The 13550-nt window shown below is 28.5% G+C and overlaps 1 protein-coding gene across 1 annotated transcript in view; it reads left to right on the top strand.

Annotated features, from left to right (window-relative positions):
• The window catches only part of LOC148300213 (uncharacterized), a gene marked incomplete at both ends in the record, with an annotated part of 63860 nt that extends 55373 nt beyond the window's left edge, over positions 1–8487 (top strand). Inside the window, 2 exons of the mRNA XM_088275103.1 lie at positions 6368–6493; positions 8368–8487. Coding sequence (XP_088131229.1) covers positions 6368–6493; positions 8368–8487 — 246 coding nt within the window. The remainder of the gene's footprint in view (positions 1–6367; positions 6494–8367) is intronic.
• Positions 8488–13550: the final 5063 nt, after the last annotated feature.

Here is a 13550-nt window from a genome sequence, read left to right as displayed (position 1 = left end):
CTTATTGTTATAAACATCTTCAATCTTGTTAATGTATGAATAAAAAACAGAAAGGTAAAATCTTTTAATTGTGAATAAACGTTGACGTTGCCCACTTTATCAAGCTGATAAACCTTGGGAATATTTGATGGGGGTTGGGAGATGAAAAAAAATTCTTGACAAAAATATACTTCAATTAATTTAATAAAGAAAAATAAAAAAATACATAAGCGACTTAAACATAAACTAATCCTATCTGCTATCTTAAATTAGCTTAAAATTAATTTATCCTATCTTAAATTACACTAATTCTAAGGATAAACGTGATTTTACCACGTCAACGTTTTGGCTCTAAAAATATTGCAGTTTAATGGTCGTATTTATTTCAGTTTTTTTCCTTTGACAAAAATGGACTTAAAAAAAAGCACTCAAATGGTGAAAATTAAAATAAAATATATTAAATATGTTACTATGACGTTTAGACATTGAAAACTATTTTCCATACAGATATTACTATGCTATAAATTTGAAATTATATTGCGATGGGTTAGGTCCTCTCCCTAATTGAAAATTAGGTACTATAGCAGGTATATTACAATATTAGGATGGAATAAAACAATGAGCTGTGGATCGTGTCGTGTCCTATTAAGGCTGTCATTTGATATTTAAAGGGTAGTCGTAATTTGTTTCTCATACTTAAACCAAGCTTGTCACAATATAAATAACTTTATCGTGCCAAGAATGGGCGGCCGTGACACAGCACTTTTGGTCCTTTTATTGATTGTAAATTATGTTGGTTTTGTAAAATTAGAACACATTTTCATCAGAAAATCGATAAAGAAGTCATTTTTCTAAGCGCTGAAATTTTGCCTGAAACTTTCTCTTTATTACTATTTTGAATTTTTTTATTTATTTATTTTTTTCAATAAAATTACAATATTTTTAATGGTTAAAGTCATTTCAACTTTTGACAAACTTACAATTGGTTACGCTTTTCTCTCCAATAAAGAGACTAAGCTTTTGTGTTTGGAAAGGGACTTACACTCATTGTTTATTATTTATGCTTTATATATATTTTATTTATTTTACTTTGTGTGTGATTTCGATTAACATAATAAAAAAATATAATTTTTTTGTTTTCTTTTTTTAATAAAAATATTTTATTTTTATATCTGTCGGAAGGTATTGAAGTATTTGGTTCCCAATTATTTAATGTTCTCTTGGAATTGTTTGGTATTGTAAAGTCATATTAGTATCTCGAAGGTAAACTTTTGTTAAGATTCATACATATTTGTGGATTTTAAATCATTAAACATTTTTAGAAATCGGATACTTTAATAAATGTGGTTACATAAGTCCTTTATAGTTTTGTGCCGTAAATCATACTCATCTAGGGACGAGACCTATACTCCTTGTATCTTTAAATATTCAGAATCTTGAAAAGGTTTCAGCTTTTTGGTTTCAGTGAAAAGGTCGGAATGTGTTATTCTGAACCAGATCAATGCTTCATATAAATCGAAAATGGAAATTATACGTTCAGCAATAAAGTTTTTCAGGTTAAATTAAATATTTTAATTAATGTTTTGCTTAGTAAATACCACTATTTTGAAATACTAATATTTATACCAGAAATAGTGGTATTAACTTAGTCAAACATTAATTAAAAATGGATAGATTTTACCACAAAGTGACTGCCGAATCCATAAATTAAAAAATAAATTAAAATTTTAATATTGTTAAACAACTAGATAAAAATCAATTTTTTGACAACTATTACTTAAGTATCTAAAATTGTGCAGCTATATAAGCACCGTCAGGCCATTTAATTTTCATATTAGTTTGAAAATGCCATAACTAGGCGAAACATTTGTCACATAGTTGATTTTTATGTGTTTTTAGTAATAAAATACAACATTATATTATTTATTGATTCGGCATTAACTTTGTGGAATGTCATGATTATTTTAATTAAATCAAACACTTGAATAATCCACTGAATTGAGTTTTATTTTGATATTAGAAGATGAAAACAATTGTGGTTTTCGAAACTAGTCGTAATATCAAAATAAAACGCAATTCAGTGGATTTAATTTAATTAAAATAAAATAAAACTTAGTACACTCAAAAAAACATTTTATACATAAATAAGTGAAATATCAATATTATTTTATTTATTGTATTATTAAGAATAAGTATTTCGATTGATTATGTACAAATGAAGATGTATATTTCTACTAAATTTTTAACATTTTCTCCTAACTGCCGTTGAAATAAAAAAAAAATCAATTTAATAGGCTAAAAAATGCACTTTAACTGATAGACTTTGAAGTGAAAAAAATCAATTACAGACACATCCAAGTTCTCATCAATATGTAGAATTTTAATTTCAAATCATTTAAAAATTTAATTAAAACGTTAATTGCACGCTCAAATAAATTTCAATGTGCAATTAGCGTTTAAATGCTCATTTGTATAATACTACTAGACTCTTAAGTGTATGTCAGGTAAAGGCCAAAATTCTGACTTTCTTAATTTAACTAAGTTTAACGTTATCTAGCGTAGTGTGATTTAAACTTCCGTTATCTCATTTTACATGACCTACTCTTACATATCAGGTGTATGCAGAGGGAAGTTAGCGAGGGTTTAATAATTCATACTGATCTGTTAAGGGTGAGCTACTGGCGTGCTATTACCGCATATCCTAATATTACAAAGAGAGATCGTCTGTGTTGTACTTCATTGCTAAAAGCGTTTTTGGAAACCAAAACGAGATTTTATTTTTAAACGGGTTGAAATTAATGAACGCATTTTTCTTCATTTCAATCGTCAAAATATTTCGAAATTCGTACGGGTTTAACAAAATAAATTTTAACTTAAATAATTTTCCAGAAGGAAATTCATGTTAATATTTGTGGGTTCCAAATGTTTAATCTTGAATATCGTAAATGTATGAACATGGTATATTACTAAAATATTTTTATCATACTTACGTATGTACAAATTTTCCTTTGTAATAAAAAAGGAATTTTGAAACAAGATAATGTATTAATCACTTATTTTTTACACTAAATTTATATATGTTATAGGTAGTTATCTCACTTGGATAAAGCATTTATAGTTTTTGAATGAAGAAAAGACGGAAGTCTGAGAACTACGACCTAGCATTTAACTAGCTTAACTGATCACTTTATACACTTGTACAAACTGATCAACAATTTTGCCATTCTGCCAATATTGATCATCCATATTGCGTAAATTAAAAGCAAAAAAATAAGTTTCATATATAAATACTGTTATAAGATTCCTCTAGTAAGTTGGTTGATATTTGGATAGATATAGAATTGGTGCTGCCATTAGTTAATAATTAGTTTTCGTAGTGTGAAAAATCTAGTGTCTGATAAAAGAATAAAAATATATTTATCCAACGAAATTGGCAAGAAGCCTTTATTTTTTTATGTAAAAACTTGTTTCGATAAAAAATGACGCAAATCCCTAAGATTTTTACATCAAAAAGTTTATGATAGGGGTTTACTAGAATATATGCATGAAGATTCTTGTTTGGCGACAGTGAATACGGGAGACTGATAGAAAATCAACACCCTTGAAGAAAGAGGATGCTGTAAAAATATTTGCATTTCGTTACTGAGATCAAAGTGCCTGGTTAGGGGGCATATCCGATGGCTGCGCTAGTGTCCTTTGGAAAGTGTTTGCGCAATTTATTCTGAAAGGGTTGTGCAGAAAAAAAATCTCACCGTATTTTAGCAATATCCGAGAGTTATTTAATATTTCAAATTTCTTATATTCTACCTTTTAAAACGTGATAGAAAGGTTAAAAAAGTAGTTCAATCTAAAAAGTATTCTGTAAAAAGTATTCATGCAAAATAGGTAAAAATAATATTACACTGTCTTTATTAGTCATCGAACAAGTGAACTATGAATAGTAAGGAGAATAAAATTTATAATAGAAGCACTTACTTTGTGATTTTCAAAAATAATAATTTATAATCAAAATGTAACTTTGTTTTAAAATCACTTTTAATACTTTATTATAACTTAATTAAAATGTCTACCAGTTTCGAAACTTATTGCTTCTTTATCATTATTTATCTTTATTTTGATAAAAGAAGCGGTTAGATTCGAAACCAGCAGACATTATGATTAAGTTAAAACAAAATATTTATAATAATTTTAAAACAAAGTTACATTTTAATTAAATGATAAGTAGAGTGTTTACTTACAACCACACCATAAGAAATACTTTTATATCATTTTGGGTGTGTCCAAATACTTCTTCACAAATCAGGGTTTCTTCGCTTGGGAGACGTTTTTTTTCTGAAATCTGGTTATTTACAGGCCTTAAACCTAGCATAAGCTGGTTTAGTGATCACTTTATGCAAGTGTTATATTCACCATTCTACTCGTGATAACCCAATTACTCTTTTTTTAATAAGTAAATATTTGAGAAGTGTGGTTGTCAATTATGAGTAAAATGGTGAATGTTACATGTGTGTAACGTGTGTATTACTTAACCTGCATATGACAAGTAATAAGCCCTATCAATATCCAGACTCCCATATTCTTCTTCATCTATGTTAAGATGTAAGAATGTAAAAAGATTCTCAATGGTGTGGTTTTATCCGTAAATTGCGCTTATGTTAATGATCACACGTTTTGTTTATTTTCAAAACTAAAATATGAGTATTTTTAAGTATTATTTTAAAATACGACTGAAATTGCTTGAACGGTTGTCAATTTATCGAGTGAAATGTTGTTTTAAGGGGAATTTAAATCCCCTTTTTGGTATGGGTAGGTTTAGTTACATTTATTGTGATACTGATAGACTGTCTTTTTTACTGTCGTGGTCAATCAAATGCTTAAACTTTTAAAAATAATAACATACATACATCCAATCCATTTTACATTGTTTTTTTTTTAATAAAAAATGTTTTGGGCTACGATTAGTTTCATGGAACGAAATAAGTTCGTTACATGAGAGTTTTTCAACTTTTTTGCTTAAGTTTATAAAATTTGAAAGGTTAAAATATTATTTCGTTTTCAACAAAGCAATATTCAATCTTTTAAGTGGATGGAGGAATAATTTTGACACTTTTCAAGATAAAGTAAGATTAATGGCTTCAAAGTACCTACAGAGAGTTGGTACTTATAAATAATATTAAATGAGATAAAGCATACATTTAAGCTGAAATCGTATTACATATTTTTATCTTAAATTATATTTTATCTGATTATTTCAATTATTTTTTTCAGGTATGATGTTAAAGATAAATTTATACATATATTTTATACCGACATGAGTATTCGAAGACTTAAAAGTATGGCAATCTATGTGCTAAAACCACTGCTGATATTCTCCTTTTCCTTACTTACCTCCATTTTCTACTAATCCATAAGCATATGTGACTTTCATCCTAAACTGTTTACGTTATCTGATGTGAAAATTAAAGTAATCTTCTTTAAAGATATTTTTGTCTTTTAACAAGTCAAGTTTAAAATATTAATATATTATTAAATTTACTACTGTAAATTCAATATTTTTATGTAAAGATCTCCAATTTAAATTCAATTATCTAGTTTTTTTTTATGAAAAATAGGTCCATTGTAAGAAAACAAAAACTAGTAACGTTCAAAAATATTTAAAAAAAACAATTAATGTAAGCCCCTCTCCGGGCACAATAGCTTTGTCTCTTTTTTGGAAAGAAATAGTGTAACTAGTATTAAGATATGTTAAAAATAAAAATGTCTTTCAAAAGGTTTTAATTGTAATATTTTTTTGTAACTATATTAAATGAATAAAATAATAATAATTTAAAAGTGTCACTGGACACAGAGTTTAAAGAATCGAACCCACTCTACACAATTTGATACCTATTATTAATTATGACTCACTTAAACTCACAAAAATATACAGTATTACATAAATCTGTGTGTATAATGAAAACATAAAAAAAATATCTTCATTCAATAAGTATCCTTCTTCATATTATAGTAGTAAGCACAATTTATTATGGAAGAAGAGGTTCTCATTTCAAATTTAAAAACATATAAGTGTTACCTGAAACGCAAATCTAATTACCTTTGCTTCGGGTATTAATGATTTAGTAAACACTGTTTAGCCTCAAAGCGGTGCACTAGACACCATTGAGGGTGGCTTAAGACCAGATATTATTTGTCTTATAAATGTCATTTGCTTTTATTCTATTGAAATACTTTAAAAAATATACTATTACTAAATGGAGGTGTTTGGAGAGCAAAAAATTATGTCAGACAAGTGACATAGGTAACATATTACTCGTATTGTACCATCATACGCCGTAAAACTTCTCTGAGGTACACCGTTAATATTTATTACTGGTATTTTTTGTTACAGGCAAATCCGAGTTACACCAAGAGATATCGCTCTCCGGAGTTTACGAACTCCGAGGGCTTTCAGACAGCTGTAGTGGGGATCCACTTCCTGGTCACGCCGCAACACTTCGGTACAGGAAAGCTAAAAGTAAGAAATTTGTAAAATCTTATCTAAAAATTTGACTAATAAGATTCTAACCCAGGGGTGAAGAGCGTATTCATTTTTAAGACCAGATCTGTTTTTCTGATAACCCTACCCAATATATAATTTTGTGTGTGTATATGATCCTCATTTTATATTTAAGTTAAATTTATATTTTCTTTACTGTCAGTTTATTTATTATTATTGTTGTTTAATTTTTATGCTCTATCTCCTATCCCTATAAACGAGTAAAGACTAAATAATAACAAAATAAAAATTTCAAAAACCCTAGCGAAATCTAAGGGAAAAATACTACGCAAAAATTTGATACTACATATCTCTAACTAAAAAAACAAGTTTTATTTTTAAAACAAAAATCCACTTGATTTTGATCCAGTGATCTAAAAACCTTGTAATAACCAAATTTAAGAGATTTGAGATTCTTTGCAAATGAAAATCTACATTTATATTTTTACACATTATTAATTTGAAATTCCTAAGGTCTGAGTATTTAATTAAAACATTATGGAGAAGTACTGTTCTTAATGTTAAAAATATACATATTCACACATTTAATTTCTACAAACTCACTTCCGCCTGTCATTAACACAATGTGTCAAAAATATAAGGCTTACAATTTAACGAATATATGATTTTATTACAAATATTCAAAACGTGAAATCGCTAGGTTGCCACATTTATACCGGAAACAGGAGTTTGTGTGGGCATAGAATTATGAATTCATTGAAATATCGTAAATTTAAATTTTTAAAACCACGTTTTGTATGCGTAAAGGCTACAGTGGTAATTTCTTTTGAATAAATACTTTAGATCTATATATAGAACACTTGTACGTGTGTATTTTATTATTAACGTCAGACTGAAAAGCTTTTATTCCAGAATAAATCGTTTTGTGTAAATTAATCAAATATTTTTGTATTCTGATTAATTCATATGTTATATATAGCTGAAGAAATATTTAGCTTTCACGCAAAATTAAATTCAATATTTGGAGGCGAGTATTGAGAATAGAATAAAAATATTTACATCCTTCTTTACATTTTTGACATCTCAACAAGATGAAAAAGAAAAAAGTCTGGGAATACGTAGGGATTACGACCTGTCAAGAACTTGGTTAAGTGATCACTTTGCACACGTGTAACATACACCAATTCTACCCATGATTGAAAACCACATGACTCAATTTTTGGATTTCCTAGAAATACGAATATTGGTCAATCTCATGATATAGTTCACAAAAGACATGTATTTTCACATATTTAAGACCCGCCTCTCGTGACATAGTACGTGTGAGTTCACATTATTCAATCCAAGATTCGAATCTCGCATACAAATAAAAAGGGTCTCTCTCGCATACAAATAAATAAACAGCTTTCTTCAATCCAAGATAGATGGCTGTTATGAACTCCTGTGTACTGTTTCACGATATTGATCAATAAGTCTAGGAGTTCCAAAAATTTGAGTAGGTAGTATGGTCAAACCAGTCGGATGATCTTGGTTACAACGAAACTCGGTCGCTGGTCAAGTAAAGTTATGGGGAAATAAAATAAAATAGTTGTTATTTTATTTTTTAACATATATTTTCTGTCTCTTTTTCTTCTCTCGCATACAAATAAATAAAAGCTTTCCTTAATCTAACAAAGATGGCTGTTATAAACTGTGTCACGATATTAATCAATATGTATAGGAGTTCCAAAAATTAAAGTAGCGTGGTCAGACCAGTCAGATGATCTTGGGTATGGTGAAAACCGGAAGCTGGTCAAATAATTTTTTTTTTGGAAAAAAACTAAAAAGTTTTTATTTTATTTATTTTTTATTGTTATTTTATTTTTTGACTAATATTTTTTTCCTTTTTGTAGATCCGTTGCGCAGCCAGCGTGTACAGCGTTTACTACCAGAGCACTGAGAAGAGCATCGAGGAGGAGCGCGTGCGGAGCGTGCACGCGGGGGCGGGGGGCAACCACGTGGACGGCAGCGGGGGCGGGGGGGCGCCTCCCGAGAGCCAGCACGTGGCGCTCATGTACCCCGTGCACGGGACGGCCTATGACCAGGACCTGCCACCCATAGGCAGGGACACTGCTCACGCATTAGGTAAATTAATAATGAAAAAATAAATAAATAAAAGATCCCTTGTTTTGAGAATTATTAAAAAACTAAAAAATGAGAATGAGAATTAAAAAAATGAGAAGCATTTTTGTGTTTAGATTATTTTGAGAAAATAAATTAAATAAACATTGAAAGATCCCTTAGCTCATAATTCTATGAAAAAATGAAAGAGTTTATTTTATTTTGTTAAAATACATTAAAATAAAAATGAAAATAAAACTTACATGTGTTTGAGAATCATTAAAAAACTGAAAAAGTTAATTTTTTTCTTTAGATTAAATAATAGTTTATTTTATTTTTGTTTAGATTACCTTGGAAATTCAACATTAAAATAATATTTTCAAGGTTATGTAAACCACAAAAAAATTATTCGTGTTTTCCACATTTACGTTTCTCCTCATACATACCAACCAATTTTTTTCTTTTCCTGACCTGACCACATTCAAGTATTTGAAATACTGATCATGCCAAATTTTCCTCGGTCGTTTTCTGCTCTAATTTCTTATTATATTCGCCTCATATATTGTTTAACCGTCCTTTCCTTAATCATTTCTTCCACATGTCCAAACCATATTTACTCGCTTTTCTGGATTCCATCGATTTCTCAACCTTGCATCTTACCTGATTTCACCAAACCATTTTTTGCTAACTTACAGGTTAAATTAATTATCTCTGTATAAAGATTTTCACATATGTATTTCAAACGATTTAATATGATATAATGACAACATATTAGTTATTTTCACTTTTTTTTTTACTTGTGATTGGTGTCCGTCATTACCTATATTATCAGACTGGTCTGATGATGTCGGCAACGATGAAACTCGTTCACATCATTATAACTGGTAATCAAATAAAATAAATGTGGAAAAAATAAACATTTGTGGGTTTATTATATAAAATGCAGTTATACTAATAAATGTCAGTACAAAACTTAATGAATCTAATTGAACGCTTTAAGTTTAAAATATACATTTTCATCGTGTTTTTTTTTTCATAGGTGGAGCAGACCGCAAGGGAGTCAGCGACAGCTTAATATTAGCAACGAGTGTTTTACTTATATCGAAAATATTAAGACATTTCACTTACTGTGACATCGGCGTTGTGCGGTGATAATTATAAAGTAATATATTAAGTAAATTAAATAATTAAGGTCACTTGTCTATAAAGCAAAATATTTTATAAAAAATAAATATTATTATGTATAGCTTCAAAGCGTGCAGGGTAATAAAATTGCAAAGTGTACGGAAAGACCCGGGTAAGGTATGTGTTGTGAATGTTTATATTTTATTATTACTTTTTTAATTTTTACATATAAAAATGTATCGATGTCTAAACATTAATCTCATTCATCTGCTAGCTTAATTGATTGAATAATATATGCTATTTATTATAATCGAAAAGCAAATATGAAATGCGCAAAATTTTTTCAATTTTTTTTTGATTTAAAGTATTTTTAAACAATTTTTATGTTCACCTTACGGAGAAGATGTCATTTTCCTTCAAAGCGTCTCAACTTAATACAAATGTACGTGGAAGTCTAAGCATCTTAGGTGAACTTTTTAAAAGTGAATAAAGTGATCAATTAAGCCAGCCGAATGCCAGATCGTAAGACCTGTGATGTTCAGACTTCCATATATATTCTTTCGAGTTGGTATATGGTATATTTCGATATGGTTGTTGATTCATAATTTTTAATAGAAACAGTATTGCTCGGGGAAAATAAGTGTCAACCGTACTTTTGTTACTTTTAATATAAATCAACGTTATAAGTTTCCACGCTTCACTGCGGTATGGCGTGGTATTTTTAGATTTTAAACTGCTTTTTGATGTTTGCATATAAACTTGTCAACGTTTTTAACGATGGTTTTAAAAAATTAAGAAAAAAAATGAATATTTGCATATTAATCCATTTTATGAAAACCGTCATAAAAAATACTATTTTAAAAATACAGATTCAATATTGATAAAAAGATGCCTATAAATTATTTTTTTCATTTTATCCAACACCCATGCAATATTTTAAATAATAAAAAAAACGATACAGTGGGGCTTATTAAATGTTTGTAGCAAGCACTTTATAAGAGGATTTTAGTCAAAAGATAGACCAAAATTGGATTGATTGAAAAAACCGAATCAAATAACTACTTATGTAAAAAATATCGCTACATAATTCGGTTTCTGGATTCGATTAATCAAAGCTAATTTAATAAATTACAATACAAGTTTTGTTTGCATTTTAATTACTTTTAACTCCATATTTGTTTGATAAATTATCGTATTTTTAACGTAAAACAATATATTCTAATAATACTAATAAAACCCTTATCCGTACCCCTATGGTGCAAAGGGCACTGTGTCATATAAATGCAGTGTTATCTTGATCGTTTTACACATGAAGGAAAGGTGATCAACCCTCCGCTTCATGTACCAGTCCATGGTAGTATTGAATAAATATTACAGTGAAAAAATCGCTTATATTTTTTTTATATATTTTATATATAAATATCACATACATATTTTAACCGCAAAAAATTAAAAGTAAAAGCTACTCATTGTTCACACAGTAAAAAGTTATTGATACATAAGGATAATGCGTATTTCGACTTTTAAGGCAACCCACATGCGTTGAGTCGAAAGTGTACATGCCCATTTTACACCATTATATTGCCATCTGCATTTATCGCCTAAAAAGTTTTTAATTGAAAATTGATACTCTCTTTCCCAGAGCTTTTTGTTGACCTTATCATGTATTGTTCTTTCAAATAAAAAAGTTTTTTATTTGTATTTTTTTTCTTTGTTGTGTGATAAACAAATAAACCCATTAAAATCAACTTTGAGTGATTAAGACAATTTGCATCAAAAATGTTTTAACAGAAAATCAATGGAAACGATAATAAAAGAATTTAAAAACGTGCGGACCATAATAAAGCAACTCCTTGCATCCCACATATTTTTTTCACAAACGAATTACGCTGTGTATTTTTAAAACACGATTCATGAAAGCAGGTCTATTAAGCATTATTTAAATAGATTTCAAATAAAATTTATTTGTACTTTTATTTATGCGGGTCGCTGTAATAATATCGTGAACGTGGTTTTGACAAATTTGCTGGGTACGAGATTATGCTTTACCGTGCGAGATGTACACGTGTAAATTAGCGGTCACGATTTAAATTAAACATTTTTTTCATTTTCAAAGTTGTCTCAAAAGTTGCGTAAAGTTTATATGTGAAATAGAAAAAAATATTGAAACCACCGTCTTGAAAATGAATAAATATTGGCCTCGAAAAATAAGAGAAACATGTACGATACGTATAGGTATATATATGTTCATATATGTATAAATAAAAATCTCTTAAAATACTTGCATTTAAGAAATTTTAAGAAAGTTGCATTTGAAAACTCGCGCGATTTATTTGTCTGTGATTTGTATTTTTCCCAGTGAACATATTTTTAACGTTTAACATATGGCAGCGACATCTATAAAACTTAATAGAAAAATACTTTTTACCCCAAAAATACGTTTTTAATAGTCATAGGAATTAACTCTTTATGTAAGTGGAAATAAAAAGAGGAGAGTATTTGAATGCAACATTATGTCAAAATGTCAAAGTAAAAATTTCAATGTGAACTACTTTAGGAGATTTAAATTTTTATTTTATTTAAATTTATATAAAATTATTATAAATTATGAAAATACCATTTATCTTCTACCATAAAAAAACAACTTTTGACACTCCCTTTAGTTTTTTGAAATTCAGGAGTTTACAAAAAAGACATAAATAAAACATCAAACATATTTAATATTTGATTTCAAAATTAACCCAAAAATAATATTTTATCTTTGTACCTTACTCTTTTAGGTTTAAAAAATAAGCCACGTATTATGCTTTAATGAGGCAATATTAATCTTCTAATTTAACATTCTGTTTGATTTTATCAATTTAATGGTACCGAACTCGAAATGAGGGTTGTTGATTATATTTCAAATAAAATTTTCTCAGATTACTTTATGGCTTGTGACTAATACTTTAATAGGTTACATATGTATATGGGATTGATATTTACATAACTCAATGTGTGGCTTAAAATCATTTGAACATACAAAATAATATCAGTTCTGAGTATAAACACATTGAAATATATAAACATATGTTAACAATTACTGATAGATATCGAGTTTTGAAAATGTTAACATAGACGAAGAAGTATATAATTTTAAGTATGGGTGGTTTTTACAAGGCATATGACTTGTTATAGGATAGTTAAGTGATCACGTTACGCATGTTCAATAGTCATCCATGTAGCCAAGATTGTCAACTACACTACTCAAATTTCGTATGTTATATTTATACTTCTTTCACATGCTAGTCCCGTTTCACTCAACCAACGATGGTTGAGTTAAGTAGGTTGATTAAAATTTAAGTTTTACTTAGTAAATACCTCGATTTCTTAAATTCTATTGTGACACGTGTTTTGATGCATTCTGAAGGTTTATTTCAGTTAAGATGAAGTCGAGAAATAGCACGTGAAAGAAGGTGTCAATTGAAGCGTTAATTGAGTAGTGTGGTTGTCAATCACGTATAGAATAGTGATTGTTACACGAGTATTAAGTGATCACTTAAACCAGCTTTTGACAGGTTGTAAACTCTGTAAATACCTTAACTTACAAATTCTTTTTCATCTTTGTTGAGAACATACAAAACTCCAAACCCATGATTTGCTGAAAAAATTGGACACTCAAAATATTGAGATAGTATTCATTTGAAAACCTTGCATTCTTTTTAATTGAATTAAAGTAAAATATCAGTTAAGTAAAAAAAACTGTGGTACAAATTCATTTGTGTGTGGCCCCCGCTTGCACGTTTTTACACGATCATTCTTGTTTTTATTACGCTAGGCCATAATGAAAGCCTCGAATAAAGCAAGGTTT

Source organism: Brachycentrus maculatus, unplaced genomic scaffold (genome assembly GCF_059751285.1).
Source record: "Brachycentrus maculatus isolate JH-2025_06_01 unplaced genomic scaffold, ASM5975128v1 h1tg000783l, whole genome shotgun sequence".
Classification (NCBI taxonomy): domain Eukaryota; kingdom Metazoa; phylum Arthropoda; class Insecta; order Trichoptera; family Brachycentridae; genus Brachycentrus; species Brachycentrus maculatus.
Note: the sequence above shows the minus strand (reverse complement) of the source record. Positions and strands in the feature narration are given on the sequence as shown.